At 38.6% G+C, this 21,192-nt stretch overlaps 1 protein-coding gene and 1 long non-coding RNA gene across 14 annotated transcripts in view; one reads left to right on the top strand and one right to left on the bottom strand.

Moving 5' to 3' along the window:
* LOC128101831 (uncharacterized) overlaps nt 1-21,192 on the bottom strand; it is a 246,304-nt gene that overhangs the window by 120,245 nt on the left and 104,867 nt on the right. For 6 of the 10 annotated variants that reach the window (XR_008215208.1, XR_008215205.1, XR_008215202.1 and 3 more), the window contains exon 4: nt 11,495-11,564. The exons of the other annotated variants lie outside the window; for them this stretch is intronic. This is a non-coding gene — a long non-coding RNA (uncharacterized LOC128101831). The remainder of the gene's footprint in view (nt 1-11,494; nt 11,565-21,192) is intronic. 10 annotated transcript variants of the gene reach the window in all.
* Scn9a (sodium voltage-gated channel alpha subunit 9) overlaps nt 1-21,192 on the top strand; it is a 157,403-nt gene that overhangs the window by 81,874 nt on the left and 54,337 nt on the right. For 2 of the 4 annotated variants that reach the window (XM_052725229.1, XM_052725228.1), the window contains exons 8-13: nt 7,634-7,697; nt 9,021-9,162; nt 11,426-11,632; nt 15,108-15,395; nt 17,584-17,922; nt 20,730-20,859. In XM_052725229.1, the coding sequence (XP_052581189.1) occupies nt 7,634-7,697; nt 9,021-9,162; nt 11,426-11,632; nt 15,108-15,395; nt 17,584-17,922; nt 20,730-20,859 (1,170 nt within the window). Of the gene's footprint in view, nt 1-7,633; nt 7,698-9,020; nt 9,163-11,425; nt 11,633-15,107; nt 15,396-17,583; nt 17,956-20,729; nt 20,860-21,192 lie in introns of all 4 variants that reach the window. The other 2 variants (XM_052725227.1, XM_052725226.1) reach the window with 1 other exon arrangement.

Raw genomic sequence — 21,192 nt, 5'->3', positions numbered from 1 at the left:
CCATGTTACTACAAGACAAAGTTTACACTCTTATTCCCATAACAGAATAAAACATCTCCACACAGTCAAGCTTTTTTCCCCCTTGGGGAGGGTGTCAAAATTTAATGTAACCATATAGTCAAGTATTGTTTAAAAGACATTAGATAGAACTTTAAAAAATTAAACTATGTGAGAAGTGAATTTAAACAAAATATAAGTGTTAATGTACTATGACTGAACCAAGACCAAGAAAATAGAAAACCTTTTTGCATTGTGAAGATTAAAAATGAAAGCAAAGATCTGTAGTAGAGTAAAGCACGTTATGCTTGCTCAGTTCTGAAAGCCTTACTCAGATTCTTTACAAACTCACACACACACCACAGAAAGCTGATAAGGAAGAGGAAGTGCCTTCTCAAGAAAGGTCAAAGACAAAGCCTAAGGCAGAATTATTTATTATATAAGGATAGAACAGAAATAAGTATGCATACTTTTTCAATATTATGTATTTCACATGACCTATTATATGAGAGCTTAATGTATGATTGTCTAAATATTACAAAAAGCAACCAGGTATCAAATATTAAATATAATTAAACTCCAAGCAACAACTTTCTTTAATATTCTCTTTCTGCCAAGAAGCTGCTTGGTTGGCACTCACCAAAGCATATCAATCAGAATAGCTGGGTATAGAGGCCAAGCCTATAATTCCAGCATTTAGGAGGCAGAAGCAGAAGCAGATGGCATTACCTCAAACTCATTGCCATCTGGCCCATATACTGAGTTCCAGGCCAGTCAGGGCTACCTTAAACCAACCAATCAACCAACCAACCCACTCACCCCACAGACAAAAAGCCCAAACAGGTGGTGTCACATGACTACCACCCTGGCACTTAGGAGATACAGACAAAAAGATCAGAAGTTCAAGATTATCTTCAGGGAGATAGAGTTCTAGGCCACCCAGAGCTACATATGGCCCTGACTCAAAAACCAAAACCAAATCAGACCCTTAAAGCCAAAACAAAAATTTAAAAAATAGACATAAAAAATAGGAAATATATTTACTGCACAGGAAACAAATACAAAGTTTATGAAAGTTGAAAATTATCATACTGAAATGGCACTGAGAACTTTAAGGCACAAACACTAAAACCAAACTCCTTTGGAACAATATGTAAAGCTATGTCTTCACTTTCTAAAAACTTATAATCACCTTTAACACTACGTAAGTTTAGTATTTAAGGTCATCACACAAATGTAGAAGAGTCATATAAAACATGTATGTTTCATTTATGGCTGAGCACTCAATCACTCACTCAGTGAAATTTTCATTATTTTAACAATGTGGAAGTCATCAAAGGTGCTCATGAGAAAATGTGCCCAAGGGGTATGAAAGTCATACTGGGGGAATTTTAAAGATGAGTGAGAAATCAACAAGAAAAAGAATAGTATGCATAGGCAGTTAAGCTGTAAAAGGTATCTAAATAATGGGGCAGGGCTCCCATTTTCACTGTGGGTTTTGATAGGGATTTTTGTCCTAGAGATAGAAATAGGTGGGAGGTGACATACGGATATTAGAGCAAGAGAGATAGAGAGAATGGATTAATGCAGGGGAGATAGGGAGAAGTCAAGTCTTTGAGAGAAGTGAGAGAGAAGAGGGCAGAGACATCTCCACTGAAGATGTAGAAAATAAAAAGTGGTAGGCTGTAGAGTCAGTGGAAGTGTGATTAAGTTCAAACTCAGTGGCTGTTCATTCCTCCAGGGATGTAGAAAATGGAATGGCGAGCTGACAAGTATATTGCAAAAGGAAGAGGGGGATTTGCGAAGGGTTTTGAGGAAAACAAACCATAGGATCAAATTAGGGATTGAATGACAAGTCTATTTTGAATGTTAATTTGATAAAGAAGTACACTTATTTGAAATGTAAATGTTCACTAGCTATGAGAATTTCTCCTCTAAAATTCAATCATTTGGGAGCAAGTTTGGAAAATGGGTACTTGCATAGTTTGGAATTCTGCTAGGTTACTTCAATAAGCAAGAAGATGCATGGAAGTGAAATGTTACTGAAGGAAAATTTTAATGCATGTTCATAGATTTAAGGTGGACAAATAAAAGAGTGAATGTAAGAGTACTTGCTAGATCAGGAGAACTGATGCAACAAGGAGATTACCATTCCTGAGGAGATGGCTAGTAAAGCAGCCCCCACAGGAGTCCTGAACACCAGCCTTCAAATGCTTTCATGGTCCTGTAGAAAAAAACAGATTTGGTGGTGCATGCCTTTAATCCCAGCATTTAGGAGGCAGAGGCAGGCAGATCTTGGAATTCAAGGCCAGCCTGGTTTGCAGGACAGCTAGAACTGTTATACAGAGAAACCCTGTCTCGAAAAACCCAAAAAAGAAAGAGAGGGGCGGGGAATGGAGGGAGGGAGGGAGAAAGGAAGGAAGGAAGAAAAAGAAAGAAAGAAGAAAGAAAGAAAGAAAGAAAGAAAGAAAGAAAGAAAGAAAGAAAGAAAGAAAGAAAGAAAGAAAGAAAAAAGAAAGGAAGGAAGGAAAGGAAAGGAAGGAAGGAAAGACAATGTTATGAGAATTTTCAAAATTTATGAAATACACAAACTCACTACATAAAAAGTAGAATTTATAGATGCCCCTGGACATCACTCACTATCTATGTTGATGTTCATCAAACACCCTTTGCTGCTGCAGATGAACATAAACCCTGTGTAATTCTGAGGTAAGTTTCCAGTAACTTCTGAGCAATATGAAGTTAAAGTAAGTTAAAGTAAGATTTTTTTTTTTATTCTTATATCTAAGAAGTTAGCCATTTAAGAGTCTTTGGGGTAACCCATATCCCTTGGTTTTACTGCTAACAGGGTTTTTCCTGTCATCATATGCATATTTCATAGTACATCAGTATCTAACAAAAACACAGGGTATCATGTGTGATACTTTCCCAGCATGGTCTTCTGCTTAGTTTTCTCAGAATTGGATCAATCCCTATGGCTTGGGAAATACACACTTTGTCCCCAAAGTTCCATGCCCCATACTGTGGCTACTGCTGTCTTTCTGAGCAAGAACAATTAGACCCAGCCACAGAATTATCTTTTTCTGTCCTGCACCACCAGTCATGAAACTAACAAAATATTTGTTCTAGATTGTTAATTTGACAAATTTGTTATTTCCATTTTTGTAATTTTCTACTGTTTCCCCAGGTGAACTTTAGTGGAAAGTTAGGGATTCTCTCACCACCACCCATAATATTAGGAATCATATTGCATTCATTTTATTCCAAAAATGATTGACTTAAAAAGTCCCTTTTCAGCCGGGCGGTGGTGGCGCACGCCTTTAATCCCAGCACTCGGGAGGCAGAGCCAGGCGGATCTCTGTGAGTTCGAGGCCAGCCTGGTCTCCAAAGCGAGTTCCAGGAAAGGCGCAAAGCTACACAGAGAAACACTGTCTCGAAAAACCAAAAAAAAAAAGTCCCTTTTCAAAATGTAGGACTCCCTATGTTGTGCTGTTGCTCTTGTTGTTTTTCTACATTCACAGAGTCACACAATCATCACTACTGTCTGATTTAAAAGTTTTCCAGCTCTTCAAAAAGAAACACATTGCTCATTAGTGATCACTTCTTGTTCTAAACACTATTTTCTAATTCCACTTACTGATTCTGTGTATTTAATACAAGCAAAAAAAATAAATAAATAAACAACTGTGGCTTTGCTTTTGACTTCTTTTACTACCACAATATTTCAAAGTTCTTCCATGTTGTGTATATTAATCCCATATTTCCTTTTACTGTGAAATTATATTAAAATTTACAGTATTTTACATACATACAGTATTTTTCTACATTCACTAGTTGGTAGACATTTCTGCTGTTAGTTAGATTTATCATCACTGTGGCCAAATATCTGAAGCACAACCTAAGGAAAGGATTTATTGGGCTCATGGCTTCAGATGTCTCAGGTCCTTGATTAGAAAGACTCAAAGCTGAGGGTGGGGCAGAACATCACAGCTGCAGATCATGCTGGTCAGAGAGGCTCGACTCTTAACTACCAGGAAGGAGCTAACCCATAACAGGAAGAGGGGGAGATAAAACAAGACAAATTTCCAACCCCAATGACTTACTTTCTTCAAAGAAGCACCACAGGGCATAGTTCTACCCCCTTTCTACAGTCAGTTCAAGACTTTAGTCCATAAATTGATTAAACCAATCATTATGTCAGAACCTCATTTTCTAATTGTCTTTGGAAAAACTTGACCACACACAAAGAAATGTACTTAATCTTATTAGTATCCTTGATCACGTAGTAGTATCATGAACATGAAGCCTTTATATGTACATATGTCTTCCTTTTTTGACCCAGACCAAATCTCATGTATCCCAGACTGGCACTGAATTCACTATAAAGATGACTTTGCTCTTGTGATCCTCCTGACTCTACCTCTTAAGTACCGGGATTATAGGTATGACCCAACATACTTAGCTTATGCAGTGTAGTGTATCAGACTTATGGCTCCATGTGTGCTGGGCAAGCATTCTACCCACTGGGCTATATTCACAGGTCCTGGGATTATAATTTCAATTCTCAATGTGTAACTAGTGGTTGAGTTAATGAGTCATGGTTATATCAGTTAATAAGTCACTCTCAGAATCATTTATTTTAGATTTTACACAATGGCCACTTTCTCTTTCCAGCTCATTTCTCCTTTCATTTATATATTAAAATTATATTCCCTTGGGGTCAATTAGCCTACAAATTCAATGGCTACTTAGAAAGGATTGTAATCACAAGAGCAGAGTGAGCTAGCTGCGTTGCTAGGCCTTTCATCATGCCTGTTGAATTAAATAGAAGCCTGGTAGTGTGAGTGTTCAGATAGCCCTAGAGCCTCTTCCAGTGATTCAGCTCTTCAATGACTGCTGAATATTCAGTGTTAGTTTCATGGCTAACCATTAGTTAATCTTACCTCAGTAAAATGCTATGTAGGTTTATGTCTGGAAAAGTGACATCAAGAGCGAAATATAGAGCCCATGTCTATAACCTCTACAGTTAGGAGACAGATGTTAGAGGATAAGAGTTCGAAACAAGATTGGGTTACATAGAGTTTTATGTAAACCTGGGATACGTGGCAAAAACCTTATATGAAAACCGCAAAGTAAGTAAATAAACATGTAAAAAGGGGATAAAAAAATTGCATCTTGCCTTGACTATCTTTGTGTTGCCAGACTCATCATCACGGAAGCATGGAATTTTTCTTTCAAAGTTGTTTATTAAGTCTCACTAAGTAAGATGCTTTCCAGTTTTGCTTTTAAAACAAGAAGCTGGTGTGTGGGCCAGTTGGTTAATCTCCTTTGAAATTAAATGATAGTTTAATGAGAGTAGTGCTTATCCTTCAATGACTAGTATGCCCTTCAATACTAGTATGTATTGTTATTGCTCTATCTGCAAAGCCATATATGGATCATTAAAGAATGCCATAGGTATTTCTAACTACAATTCACAAATGCATCAGCTAAAGCAGTTAGGTAATTTAATCGCATAGGAAGCAGTCAAAGTAATACCCAAGTATACGAATATTGAACTTTAAAGTATTAGTTCCATTATTACTACAAAAGTCCCATAATCACATTTCGTTGTCATTGTTGAATTGAGACAAATGGGAATTTCAGTCCTTTAAAAAAATAAAAGAATGGAATTATATGCATGTATGGAAATGTCATAGTGGAGTCTATTATTTTATAAAATTAATACACACTAATAAAATGTGTTAGTATTTGGAATTGATGATATAAACTTCTTTAGTGCTTTATGTAATTTGAAAGATTGAGTTACCTTCCAATCACATAAATCTTAAAACTGAATGATGAAGAAAACAGGAAATCCTTTACATGAAAAATGGGAACAAAGGGTGCCAGAAGAGGTCTAAGGTGAAAAATAAGAGTTGATGTCATTATTAAATTCTCAACATTTGAAACTTCTCAAGTCCTGGAGATACTGATTGGTGGGTGAATAAGAAGAGAATTTTGTAAAATAAATTGCATCCATTTGCGGTATTGCATAATTGATTCTTTTGCTTCAGATGTAATACTTTGGGACAATATTTAGAATCCTTTCTTTGTCTCCTCCCTTCCCTCCCCCTCCTCTCTCCTCCTTTTCCTCCTCAGCTCTACCTTCTCTCTAACAAACTTCCTAAAACCTACAGCCTTGAATACAATTTTTTTTATAATTATCAAAAACTAAATGTGTCTTTCCAGACCCCCATCTTAGTCATGGATGTTGTCTCATCACACCCTCTGTCTTACACATACTTCACCTGTCCCCATCAATAGTTGCTACCTACTGTATTCCATGCCTTCTTCATATCTAAGTTTTCCTGGGCGTGTTACTACATCCATGTTTACTCCTCTATTAGCACATTGCTGACAGGGTGATCACAACGGTGTTTTAAACATCGGATAATGGCTTCTTTTAGATTTTCCTGGACACAATTTTTCTTATTGTTTTAGTATATTTTTGTTAGAACAGTTATAACTCTCTATTTACTTTAAAAGGTATGAGTAAATCAGTTTAATTTTTTTTTAAAAATTTTTTAAAAAAAGTCAGTTTAGCTGAAGGTTTCAGAGGCTTTGGTCCATGGTTACTTAGCTTTATTGTTTCTGAGTCTTGGGTAAGGCAGAGCATTATGATAATGAGCATAGCTAAAGAGAATGCTCATCTCATGGTCGCCAGGAGGCAGAAAGAGAAAGGAGGAGATGGAGGAAGGGACCAGGGTCAAAATGTGTCCTTCAAAGGAATATCCCCCAGTGACTTACATTCTTGTTCCAACTATGCCTGACCTTAATAGTTCTCTGTTGCCTCTCAATACCCCCTTAAGATTGGTTCCATAACGCATTAATCCATTCATGACTTTAGAGCCATGTTGATTCAGTCAATAACATCCCAAGGACACTAACTCTGATTTTGTGCACTGAAGAACAAACCTTCAACACTAGAGCCTTGATGGCAACAATGAAGGCCCAAATCAGCCACTATCTGAAATTACTGCACATATTATTTACTTGTTAATTGTTTTTTCTACATACACCAACATCCATGTGCACCAGATAAAGGAAAACTTCTCAAAGCTAGTGGTTTTGTTTATCATTTTTTGTCTTCATAATCATTCACTGACCCATAAAATGTTATAAGTAGATATTTTATAAATAATATATATTGGTGAAATTATTAAGGCTACTCCACGTAGTAAAAAGGGAGGTTTATTAGTGGCATAACTTACAAATGAAGGAATAGGTAGGTTGCAGGGTCTGGGGAAGACTTGGCGCAGTCTGGCAGTGTTCTCTGGAGAACTCTGCTTGGTCTACCTCTAGCAACCAGGGTCCAGGAACCAAGAGAGAGCGGAGCATCTGGATCTCGGATCTTCAGGGCCCTCTCTTGGCCCCGCCTTGTAGGCGTGACAGTTACCGAAGCCTCAATGGGGGTTGGAACTTCCAGATCAAAGCTGGAATGGCTACCCACTACAAATACATGAGAATATAAAAGCAAAGGAATGCTCATTACCAGGGATCAGACTTAGATGTTTGCATTCATTAACTTACTTGCCATATGACTCTTACAGCTTACATCCTGTAATGCTATACTGTTCAAATTCTTCCTTAACAGAATATTTTTATTACTTGGAGGGATCCAAAGATGCTCTCCTTTGTGGCTTCAGCACAGATTCTGGGTATGTAACGATTGCTTTGCTTTCAGTTAAAATGTTGCAAAATAAAAATCTCATGCTCAGTTAGTTTGCTGATGAGCACTTTTGAATCCACATTAAAATTTTCATAAATTTCACGGCATTGATTTTTCTCATTTTTATCTAACAATGAACAGAGATTTTAAAATGTTTGTAGTTTATGCACATGCAGGAAAGCAAGACAGATCATGAGGTAAGGCTTGAATCAAAACAAAATAGCAGTCATGGGAATCTTGGAATATACAAGAATTACTTCTTAAAAGCCTATTAAAAGTTGGTTGGAGCCGGGCGGTGGTGGCGCACGCCTTTAATCCCAGCACTCGGGAGGCAGAGCCAGGTGGATCTCTGTGAGTTCGAGGCCAGCCTGGGCTACCAAGTGAGTTCCAGGAAAGGCGCAAAGCTACACAGAGAAACCCTGTCTCGAAAAACCAAAAAAAAAAAAAAAAAAAAAAAAAGTTGGTTGGCTAGTTTAAGGCCTTTCCTCTTGGAAAGAATAACAAAATCAATATCTCTTTTCACCTCAAAGTTCTCCATTGCCTAATTCAATATGACTCATAGGTAACCAATATACTGCTCTGATCAGTCTACGTAGGATCCTGTGGGCTAGGGTAAAGGCATTTGAGAACTTTCTGTTTATGCAAACACCATTTTGATTTCTCCATACACCACCTTCAGTTTGCGAGGGAGCATTGTTCCTGCTCTGTCTCCCATAAAGGAATCTCTTTGGGCTCTGGAAACTCTACCAACCCCAGAATCAAACAGTGTTGCCCCTCCCCCAAACACTTAAAACACAGTGCTCATCTAAGAAGGCTGAAAACCAATCTGCCCATTTAGCAAGTACAAAAGTTTAAAGCCACAAATCTTTATGAGTATTCACAAATGTTGTGTCATGGCTGTTCTTGGCTTTAATTCACTCCAAAAATAACTTTCAAAGAAGCCATTTTACCAGAGGCCTTCATGGCAAACCCCACTGATTTGAGTGGATGAATATGTTGCTCATGCAATCTACCATTTACTAAATGGCAGGGAGTGGGTTAATCATGTTATTTAAATTCAAAGTCAATCTTAAGTAGTTGAGGTGAGTTATTTTACTATTTCCACTGGAGGAAAGTGCAGCTTTGAGAATTTAAGTAATTTGGCAAAATGGTCAACTAGTAAATAGTAGAACGGGATGCAATGCCCATTCTTTCTGATCCCCGATTACATGCTCTTAGTTATTACACAATACTGAGCTTAATGTTCTGCTCTGGTGCTCCTTAGTTACATGCCGAACGTATTCTGACCTCTAATTCCCTTTTTCATCTGCAGTCAGTGTCCAGAAGGGTACATCTGTGTGAAGGCTGGCAGAAACCCTGATTATGGGTACACGAGCTTTGACACTTTCAGTTGGGCCTTCCTGGCCTTGTTTCGGCTGATGACACAAGACTACTGGGAGAACCTTTACCAACAGGTGGGTGTCAACAGGAAGACAGGTCTCTGAAGGCTGGCGATGTCTATCAAACATTGTTTCCTGCCTTGTGAGCGACTGTAGCTGCTGTTGTCTTCACTTTATCTCTGTGGACGGTATGGGAATTCCTGATGTGCATTTCTAAAGTTAGAGGTAATTTATCCTGCTTGTACTAGAACAGACTGTTCCTAAATCAGAAATAATTTTCTTCCATCTTCTGAGCAACGTTAATTTTTAGGTCTTCCTTAGTATATTACCCCATAGGGTCTGACGTAGAGCAGAGAACATCGCAGTTTCTTGAACTGCCTCTTCATACTCACCACTTTCTTCACAGGCCTGCAAGACACTCCTGTACTGGCCCACCAGACTTCAGTGCTAGACCTTTCTTTACAATTTAATACTCAGTTCTTCTCCAAACCGTGGTGGTATTTTGTTGTACCCTAATAATATTTGCCTGAAGATCAGAGGACAGAACAAGCCATTAGATTAAACATAGAGGACAGGCAATGGTGGCACGCACCTTTAATTCTAGCACTCGGGAGACAGAGATCCAGAGATCCATCTGGATCTCCATGAGTTCAAAGCCATCCCAGATTATGAGAAATTGATTCAGTCTAGGAGAGAAACAGAGCCAGGCAGTGGTGGCACACACATTTAATCCCAGCACTTGAGATCTCATGCCTTTGCTACCAGTATTTGGGAAGCACACATGCCATTAATCCCAGCACTAGGAAGGAAGTAACATGACTGGGCAGAGAAAGGTATACAAGGCCTGAGGAAACAGGAACTAGAGCCTTTTTGGCTGGACCTCTTTCAGCTGAGGATTCAGAGACATTCAATCAGAGGATTGGGGGAGTTGACAAGGTGAGAAGCGGCTATGGCTTGTTCATTTGTCTCTCTGATCCTTTAGCATTTACCCCAACACCTGGCTCCCGGTTTTTTATTATAATATCATTTAAAATTCAAACAACCCCAAACTTTTCTCTCCTTTGTCAATTACTTCCTCCTCTGGACTTCATGGCCCTTTAAATATTCCTCAGCTTGCAACATCAATCTGCTCTACTGTTCATTCACGTCGCTATCTACTCTAGCATGGATGTGAGGCACTTGCCATATGGGCTCTATGTGTTTATTCCATATTCTCAGCACCCAATCCCAAAAGGAAAGTGGTTGAAATGATAAATCTATTATTCCATGTAGCCATGAATTTCCTTTCTCAGCATTACTACAGGTACTTATTTGGGCCTCTTCTGTGAATATTATAAATGTTATAAAATTGTATAAAAATATCTTTTGTAGGAAAATAAAAGTAATAGTAATAATGCAGAGGTAGAAACAAAGTCTAAGAATGCTTTATTGCTGGGCTCACATGGCCCTCTTTCTTCATCCTCCAGAGTATCCATAGCATAGTCCTCATGCTTTATAAATATAGACAAGGGGTTTATCTTAACTAAATTGAGGTCCTATAAATAAAAAAACTGACACATCATTTTATAAAGGGAAGTGAAAAGATGGACATATTTAAGTTGAGAAATGGAAGTTAAACTTTTCACACACTGGTAGTAACCTTTGTAGAAAGTTAATGAAAGTCAAAATAAATGTTTCCATTAACCTAATAATTCCAATTCTAGAAATTTATTCAAGAGAAAAACAATAACAACAGAGTGATAGAACCTGGAATTGAGTAACTAAACATTAGAGATTTCAGAGGTAGATAAGTTTCCCTAGTATCTCTGTACGATTTTGAATTAATCTAAAAATGCAGTACATGGCAGGAGACAAGCTGCATTTAAAAATTATTCATGGTGATCCTAGATAAAAATAAATATCCCTGAGATCAATAGATAAATTCAATCAATAGGGCAGTCTGTCTGCATCAAAGTTTAAAACAATAAGCCATGCTTTAAAAAGGAAAGAATAGGATTTTAACAATAAGGGGCCTGTTTCAAAAAATTAAAAGACAGCATGGAAGCTAAAATTACCAGTAATTTAAAAAAATGTGGAAAACGAGGGATTGTTATATTATCATATATAGTGAAAAATCAAACCTTTAGTGCCAGTTCATTACATTGCTATAATTTTTATAATATTAAAAAAAGTTTGTTTAATACTGATTTTCTTCAAATATATTATTTTCACTTATATTTCTATAACATGAAATTATACAAAATATCTGATTTGTATGTTCTTTGTATACCAATCACAAGGAAAAAACTTAGTAAAATGTTTGTATCATTAAAATAACAATGTCCCTCTCCATCCCTAGACCCTGCGTGCTGCTGGCAAAACCTACATGATTTTCTTTGTCGTGGTGATTTTTCTGGGCTCCTTTTACCTGATAAACTTGATCCTGGCTGTGGTAGCCATGGCGTATGAGGAACAGAACCAGGCCAACATCGAAGAAGCTAAACAGAAAGAATTAGAATTTCAGCAGATGTTAGACCGACTCAAAAAAGAGCAGGAAGAAGCTGAGGTAAGTATTTGTCATTACAAATATAAAGGCAAAGGGGAGACAAAGGTCTTTTCCATGTCACCTCTCCTGATTTCTGTAGACTGCCCTTGATATTGGCGGAAAAGCCAAGAAACAATTCCTGTTAGCTGTGTAAATCACATTCTCTTGATTCTAATGTGCTTGGAAGGAATGAGTTCTAAACAGAGTTAGAACTGACACCTCCCAAAATAATCTCCCAGTTTCATAATAGATGTTTTGAGACATTGCTCACAAATTCTACCACCCAGAATGTGTCAGCATGACGGTTTGGAAGAATATAAGAATTGTGTACCTTTTCAGCGATAATAGTTTTTCTTTAGCAATTTCATACACAGATAGTACATTCTGATTATTGCCTCCCTAACCCTCTCTTACTTTCCTCTCACCTGATTACCCTGCAATCCCACTCTACAAGTCCATGGTTTCCCACAGCCATGTCTTTTTTTGTTCTTTTAACCCACTGAGTTTAACCAGGGTTGTCTATGTCCACAGATTTGCTACTATTCACTTGAACCTCCTGAGCTAATCAGTGGATACAATACTGAAGACAGTGTCTACCTCTCCTTCAGAATCCATCAGTAGCTCATTAGTCAGCAGGGAGGGTAGGGCCACATGGGCCCTCCAAATATATAATTGGATGCTGACAGTCCCGGCCTTGTGCAAGCCCCCTGCTGGCAGCCTCTGCTGCTCTGATGTCATTGGTTGTGTCATTCTTATGTCACAGAATTTCATTTCTCTTATTCCTGTCCCCACTTGAGCATTGTTTCCAGAGCCTTGCAGAGAGTGATATGAATGGAATTTTTTGAGGGCTGTACACTCAGCTGTCACTTATTCTTGGTGTTTTGAGAAGTCATAAAACTCTTCAGTCACCACCTTTCACTGCCAAGAGAAGTTTCTCTGGTTAAGACTGAGAATGACATTTGTTGATCGGAATAAACATAGCTGTTTAGGAAGCAGCCTGTTTGTCACCATGTCAATTTAGCTAATTAGCACCAGTACGCTCCCACATAGGGTTGAAGACCTCCTCAATCATGGGTTTTTAACTTAGTTGATAGTACCAGGCATGGACTCTATCTTGTGAAGTGACCCTCATAATTGTAAGAATATGTAACTGTAACAAATAATATTAGTCAATAGTTTAAAGATAAAAAAGTTTATTAATTTTTGCTAATGTTATAAACTCTCAGATTCAGACAGCCACACTAAGGATTGTGACCACTTACGAGTAAGGCACAGTGCCTGATAATCTTCTCTGCAAAGGCGTACTTCAGTAGAAAAGGCTGGGAGGACCTGTACAGAGACAGATAATCTCAAATGTTTAGTTGTAGCTAGAGTTTTCCTGCCTGGCCCACAGTCAGGACAAATCTCTCTCATCCACCAGTCCCGCAGCTGCTCAGACCCAACAAAGTAAACACAGAGACTTATATTGCTTACAAACTGTATGGCCGTGGCAGACTTCTTGCTAACTGTTCTTATAGCTTAAATTAATCCATTTCTATAAATCTATACCTTGCCACATGGCTCGTGGCTTACCAGCATCTTCACATGCTGTTTGTCATCGTGGCGGCTGGCAGTGTCTCTCTGACTCAGCCTTCCACTTCCCAGCTTTATTCTCCTCCTTGTCCCGCCTATACTTCCTGCCTAGCCACTGGCCAATCAGTGATTTATTTACTGACCAATCAGCAACACACTTGACACACAGACCATCCCACAGCATTTAGTAAAAGCTTTAAAACCTGTCAGATGATTTGGTATAGCTAACCTCTTGAATGACTCTAGCATTAGCCCAGACCAATAATCTGTGATGCGGAGAAATCCTGATGCATAAATATGTGTAGTACAGCATTTTAATAATGTTAAAATTCAGAAATATAACCCATTTCAAAGAGTCCAAAAACATGTAGTAGGATTATGGTGTATTTGAGTCTTGACATTGTATTCATCTATAAAGTTATGTGCTTTTGAGAAAATTCTGTCTTGAGGAAAACATTGCTAAAATAACAATGGGTGGAATGATACACAGGATACAATCACAATTTAAATGTTACCCAAATACACAAATGACCTGGAGAAATATTACCACAACTCCTTTCTGAGGGTAAGATTGCAGGTACTTTCCTCCTTTTCCTTTGCATCTTTTTGTCCATCTTTTCTTTCTTGTTTTCTTAAATAATTTTCCTTTACTCTTAAGAATTTCAAACATATAAACAAGGAAATATTCATATCTACTCATACCCACTCACCTCACTCTCCTTTCCTCTAAATCTCCCAGCCCACCCCTCCCAATTTCATGTCTTTTTTTTTCTTTTTTGATGATCTACTAAGTCTGATTAGTGCTGCCCATAGGTGCATAATTATCATCCCCTGGACCATGGGAAAACTACCAATGGCTTTACACACAAAGAAAAAGTGATTCTCCCTGCCCCAGCTGCCATCAACTGCCAGTAGCCCCTCATTAAGGGCTGGGGCCCAGAGAGCACCTTCCCCATCACTGCCTGAATTTTGGTTGGCTTGCTCTTGTGCAGGTCTTGTGCAGGTAACCACAGTTGCTCTGGGTTCTTGGATGTGATAGCCACATCATGCCCAGAAGTCAACATTTCAAAGCTCTAAACCCCATTTTCTGGCTCTTACATGATTTTTCCCTGAGCCTTGTTGTATGTGGGTAAGGGGGTTGATGGATGTCCCATTTAGGGCTGAGCACTCAGTTTCTTATTCTCAGTACTTAGATCAATCATTCACTTCTGCATTAACTGTCCCCTACTGCAAAAATAAGCTTCTATAACCATGACTGAGGACAGCCCAAGTACAGGGGTATGAACATAAATATTTAGAAGACAACTTAACAACATGCCATTTAGCTAAATAACTGGGGAAGTCATAAACTCTAGGGTAGAGCCCAGTACTATTATTCTATTTTTAAAAAGCAATTTTTTTCCAGTGAGGTGATACAAGTACCTTCTATCCCTGGTACAGCTCACTTCTGAGATCTCACAAATCTCTTAAGATAAGAATCATTGTAACTTACAACTTTTCTTGACAGGCTATTTCCTTAATAACTCATTTTCATATTCAGATACACTACTCTCACTAAGCTATGGAGTGCCAGATTCCATTGTTGACACTGAGTTGCTTACCTGATCTGCAAACTCAGTATCTTAGCACACAGTTTGTGTGAGTTTTATATTGCAAAAGTACCTGTAGAACTTCAACACATAATACTTCAATTTGCTTAATTCTAAGAAAGTTCACAACATGTAAGAGTTACAGATACTGAAACTTTATTATAATGTGTGGGAGGAAGAGAACATGCTTCATAGGCTGGCTGGTCATCATACAGCAAAATGTAGGTCACTTCCTGGACAAGAGTTGTCACTGCCTGCACAGGTTGGGTACCCTGAGGCTTGCTTTGTCAAGGTTTGGAAATTACTTAAATGCTTTGATTGTCATGGCCCAACAGGCGATCGCTGCAGCAGCTGCTGAGTACAGTAGTATCGGGCGGAGCAGGATGATGGGTCTCTCGGAGAGTTCTTCAGAAACCTCCAGGCTGAGCTCAAAGAGTGCCAAGGAGAGAAGAAACAGAAGAAAGAAAAAGAACCAGAAGAAGATCTCCAGTGGCGAGGAAAAAGGCGATGACGAGAAACTGTCCAAGTCAGAATCAGATGAAAGCATCAAAAGGAAAAGCTGCCACCTCGGGGTGGAAGGGCACCACCGTGCCAGGGAGAAGAGGCTGTCCACTCCTAACCAGGTACTGCTGGCATCACCAGGCGAGGCTTCACAGTCAACAGGCAGAGCAAGGTTTAACTCTGGAGTCGGGGCCCAGGACAGGAAGGGGGCTTCACCACCATGTTTTACCTAAAACACTACCTTTGGCTGGGTGCTTATGGAAAGAAGAGAGATGTATATGTTTTTTTTTTTCAGTTAAGTTGTCATTTTCATTTAAAAAAAAAAGCAGTTGCTTCAGAATTGCCATATCTTCTCTAAGAAACATTTTTTTTCTAAAATAAAATGTTCCTGCAAAACTACTGTAAGACTGAAGAGTTTGTTCACTCCACAGATTAATTTCCGTTGTTGTATTTAGTGAATGTTTTTAAGACCTCATTCATGGTGAGAACAAGAGGATGAGGGGAGGGAAGGAAGGGAGGAAGGAAGGGAGGAAGGAAGGAAGGAAGGAAGGAAGGAAGGAAGGCGCCAGGCCATAATCTTAGCCTGGTGCCTCTCCCTTCTTCAGTCCTGTAGACTAGCATGGACCAAAGCACCAGGCAGCCATGCCTTTGACATCCTCCACTCCAAGCACAGAAGCTTCTGGTTGCCTAGTAAATGAATTCCTCTCCTGTGGATTTTCCCTCTCACTGTCTTGCTTTTTACACTGAAACCTCCACCCCCACATTCCCCTGCAAACCCATGAGATGAGCTATGGCTCCAGAGCTACCAAACATTTACCCATTACACAGCCCCACCTCAACTGTTGTCATAACAGACGTACACCTATGGGTTGGGTCACTCTGCAAAATAAACACTGAAGATCAAGAGTCACACCTTGTACAGATCACCAATTGGCTTTGGCTTCACCTTCTCAGGTTCCTCTGCCTTCCTGGATTCCTCGTTTGCCTGACTGGGGTGCTCACTGTTACCTGAAGACTTCCACTCCTTCCCTGTCTCTGTTGCTTAGTACAGACTTTTTCCCTTTTCTTTTATTCTTTTTATTTTTTCCCCAAGACTAGCCTCAAACGCTATATAGTCAAGAATGACCTTGAACTTCTGATCTTCCTCCTTCTATCTTTCCAGTGCTGAGATTATGGGTATTGGTGACCATGCCCAATGCAGGGCTGGGATTTGAACCGAAGATGGTATGCGTACTAGGCAAGCATACTTCCGACTTACCTATATCCCTAGCCCAGTCTGCTTCTTACTGATGATTTCCCTTATTAATTTCTCCTCTCACAGCAGCACCCCCTCTTCCCCTATTCAGCTCAAGCACCCCACACCCACAATCCCACACAGCTCCCTCTGTCCGCTGCAGAGGAACAGATTCCTCAGTCTTATATTCCATGCCTGGTCCAGGACTCTTGCCATTGTCATCTTGGCCACAGCTTGAAGTTTCCAGCTTCTGTTCCTTGGGTGTGAAGCACAGAAGTAACAGACCATCAATCCTTGTCTGCAAACAGGGTACAATCCAGGAGAGACAGCTGGAATCCTTATGATACTAATCCAAGAAAAGACAAGAGGGAGTCCAGGCTTGTACTAAAGCAAAGACCTTGTCGTATTCATTTTCCACTGTTCCCAGTGCCTGCCACTTGGCTTTAATACAGCAAGCACTAATGTTTATTGAACTTAGTACTTCTAAATAATCTGCCCTGGATTTCCATTTATGGAATCAGTTTACCCTGGGCAGGAGTCTTATGAAGATGACAGTTTTCCTGTGTTCCCCTTAGGAGCAACCTCAATCCCAACCCCAAAGTTGTTATAGTCCCTGTCTCTCAATCTCACTGACTATTAGATCCTTTAAAGCACACCCATCTGATCTCCAGTTTACAAACTAATGGGGTCCCCAGCCCTTCTGGTAGAAGGAGACAACTGACCTCTAGGCTCATGCCTTAGCACAGGTCCCCCCACCCAAAAATAAATATGTTTTTAAAGTTTCAACTTCTTATGGAACTTAGGAACTGATAAACCAAAAAGCTAAAGGATGAGTTTTAGTATTAGAAACTGGATAGGTCCTTTTTTTGGGTTCTGATTATGGATTCTCCTAATAGTGCAGCCTTTATTTGCTAGAACTGGTCTTTTTATTGAATTGCTTTTCTTTTAAATACGGTTCTCTTAAGCAAACACAGCATCACTGGTCTTTAAGACTAAAGACTTAATGGTAATTTCATGGAGTCTGCTCTTATTTGTAGGAGCTCCAGCAGACACTTTCTGTCTTGCTTTTTCCACAGTCACCACTCAGCATTCGTGGCTCCTTGTTCTCGGCAAGGCGCAGCAGCAGAACCAGCCTCTTCAGTTTTAAGGGTAGAGGAAGAGATCTAGGATCTGAGACTGAATTCGCTGATGATGAACATAGCATTTTTGGAGACAACGAGAGCAGACGGGGTTCACTATTTGTGCCTCACAGACCCCGGGAACGACGCAGCAGTAACATCAGCCAGGCCAGTAGGTCCCCCCAAATGCTGCAGGTGAACGGGAAGATGCACAGTGCGGTGGACTGCAATGGCGTGGTGTCGCTTGTTGATGGACCCTCAGCCCTCATGGTCCCCAATGGACAGCTTCTTCCAGAGGTGATAATAGATAAGGCAACTTCCGACGACAGCGTAAGGATGTTTTCCATAGCTCAGGCATGCCTGGGCTCTTACTGGTGCATCAGTCAGTCTCTCTGCTGGGGGGTCTGCTCTCTAGCCTGTGAATGGCTCTGCATTTGGTGATGCCTTCCCTGTGAAAACACAGCTTCAATTCATAGTTCAGTCCCCATGTTAGGTACTGTAAATACCCGATTCAAAGATTTTATGGGGCTAGAGAGATGGCTCGGTGAATAAGGGCCGTATGGCACAGCACCAAGTCAGGCAGCTCACAAAAGGAACCACTGTAACTCTGATTCCATGAGATATGGCTCCCTCTTCTGGCACCAATGGGTACTGCACTCACGTGTGCTTAACACAGACACACAAACACATAATTTAAAAAAAATACAAAAATTTTAAACAAACAAAGATATTTTATATCCCATGCTCGTAAAAGGATATATTTATATATATTTGTGTCATGGTTAAAGGTTGCAAATCATCACTTTAGAAAACATTTACACCTACAGCATATTGAGTAGGCTGACCTTATTAGTAAACAGGCCTCATTTCTGTAGAGAAACCTGGATCTCTTGCCACTTACTTCTGTTTATTTCAGGTCACTTAATATATACCTATTGCAAGAGACTCTTACTTGAGTTGTTAATAACAACAGTAGTAACAGCAAACACAGTCTTAAGCTTTACAACATCTGTACGAGATGATATATTATTATCATCTCAAACAGGAGAAATAAACCACATGTAACCATAGTTCAGGAGCAGCTCTGACATTTCCACAAAGGCCCTATGTCCCAAGGGTAGGCTCTTAACCTTCATCCCTACTGCCTCTCCAATGGATGTTAGGTTTCTAAGCTTGCATATAATTTAGAATTGCTATACTTATTCTTCTAAACAAATGAAATGTATCACTTTCATTTTAAATGCATTTTTTGAAGTCTATTAATAGAAGATATCTGAAACAAATAAACATAAATTTAAAAGTGTAGCTATTCTCACATAACATTCCCAGTGTCTTTGGGTCTCTGAACCCTTAAAAAAATGTCTGATTAGGCTTGAAGATCAGATTTTTCTGGTTCCTGGAGGATCCATATTTTGCCGAGTAGTTATGTTATGCTGCATTACCAAATATCAGCAAGGGCTGTCGTTAACCCACCAAGTTTCCATCATACACTGTTATCCATGTGTCTGTATTAGCAAACTGTGCAGTATTTGAAGTGGGAATAAAATTCCATCAAAGTCTTGCATACACACATTTCAGTTTGAAGAACATGCACGTGCTCTGGGGTAGCTTTGCAACCTCTATGCTTGCATGATACAGCTTAAGCCTGTCTGTTCAGCTGGTTTCTTCTTGTGAAGCAGCATGTTACATTTCTATGAAATGATACTTAAGCTTTATATTTCAATGATGTTTGTAATCTGTAAAACGATGTGCAATTTATGTCGTATTTGTAGGTGATTTAACCTTTTTAAAAGAAGTATTTTACTTAAGAATTGGCTTTTTACTAGAGGAAATCAAAACCACAAAACTAAAAAGCTAAAGTTATAAAACCTGAAGAATTACAAGTGTGATCATCATAGAGGTCTGGCATAATGCACAGTTTACATGTACACATCTATCAGTGCATGAAAAATAATAAAATCTGTACACTATAGACATGCCTATGTGAAAAAGAATTTGTATTAAATTCTTTTTTATTTGGGGGAATAAAGAGAGTTTAGCAGAGAAAGCACAGCATTACGTGCCCATACACATATATACAAATATGATTATGTATACATGTCTATATTTTGATATGCATATATACATAACTACATACAACTTTGCATCCTTATAATCACATAATTTTTAACCATTAACATATATATATATATATATATATATATATGTTGGTAAAGTATCTACTCTCTATCACATAGCACATACATGCTAGTACATGACAGCTGTAAGGTTGTAGATTTGTTTATATATATTATGTGTATGAGGGTGTGTACTTTGAAAGACCGATGCAGGACTTTTTGTTTATTGGTTTGTTTGTTTTTGTTTTTTAAATCAGTCAGCATGCTTGAAAAACAATCACTTTCTCTTAAAGATGAATATGCCTGGCATGCCTCAGTTCAAATTACTGCATGTCAATGGTTGTTAGAGCTGCACTGCGGTCACCTCTTTGAGATAAAGCCTACACTCTCCATGCTGCTACATTTGCCATCAGTCTTAAATATCTTTTTCAAACTGAATCACTTAGTGATATCTACATATTGTGTTATTAAGTATCTTTCAGCTCTAAGAAAAAATTCTTAAAGTAGTTTTCATTCATATTGGTATCTCATTAAACAGTGGGAATAACAATTACTGAAATTAGAGTATTTGACTCTACCCTTTTGTCCACATACCTCTACATCTCTTGTCTAGTTGTTTTATGTATAATATTTCCTTGGTAAATATTTGATTAAGTTGTATATGCAGAGACAACACAATAGTGCTATAATGAGAACTATAGCGATAGTGCTATAATGAGAATATAATTAAGAACATTTCCTGAAACTCCTGAAACAAGAGTATAAGGCAAGATCTTTTGTTATAAGCATTTTACTCATGATGGATGCATTAAGTAACCTTCCTCTTGCATACAACTAGCAAGTAGAAGAGTCATCATGTGAATCTAGTAATCTAATCTCTACTTTTAATTATTCATTACAGCTACCCAAGCCAGTTTTTATTTCTACTTATGCTATATTAGAATTATGTTTTTAAGACTGTAATTAGTCACCTTTTCCCCCCATTAGGGCACAACTAATCAAATGCGCAAAAAAAGACTCTCCAGTTCTTACTTCCTGTCAGAAGACATGCTAAATGATCCGCATCTCAGGCAAAGAGCAATGAGCAGGGCAAGCATTCTAACCAACACTGTAGAAGGTATGTGGTAATAATTTTAGCTTATGGGTTCTTAAATAAAATTAATATAAACTACAATCACCTTTAAAGAGATATGTGAAATTATTAAGAATAATTCAAAGCATGTTAAAGATGAAAAGGAATAACTAAAAAGAAATATTGATTTTATGAAAGAGAAGTTAAAAATCTCATGAGCAGATGAATCTATATGCCATTGTATTTGCTTAAACCCTTGAAAAGTGTTCATTCAAATAAGAAGCAGGTTATCTTAATTAATAAACAACACTAGAATTTATGTATATGTTAGAATACTATAATTTATAGTTATACATATAATTTATGTATATGTAAACA

Source organism: Peromyscus californicus, unplaced genomic scaffold (genome assembly GCF_007827085.1).
Source record: "Peromyscus californicus insignis strain IS unplaced genomic scaffold, ASM782708v3 Scaffold_7__1_contigs__length_154581171, whole genome shotgun sequence".
Classification (NCBI taxonomy): domain Eukaryota; kingdom Metazoa; phylum Chordata; class Mammalia; order Rodentia; family Cricetidae; genus Peromyscus; species Peromyscus californicus.
Note: the sequence above shows the minus strand (reverse complement) of the source record. Positions and strands in the feature narration are given on the sequence as shown.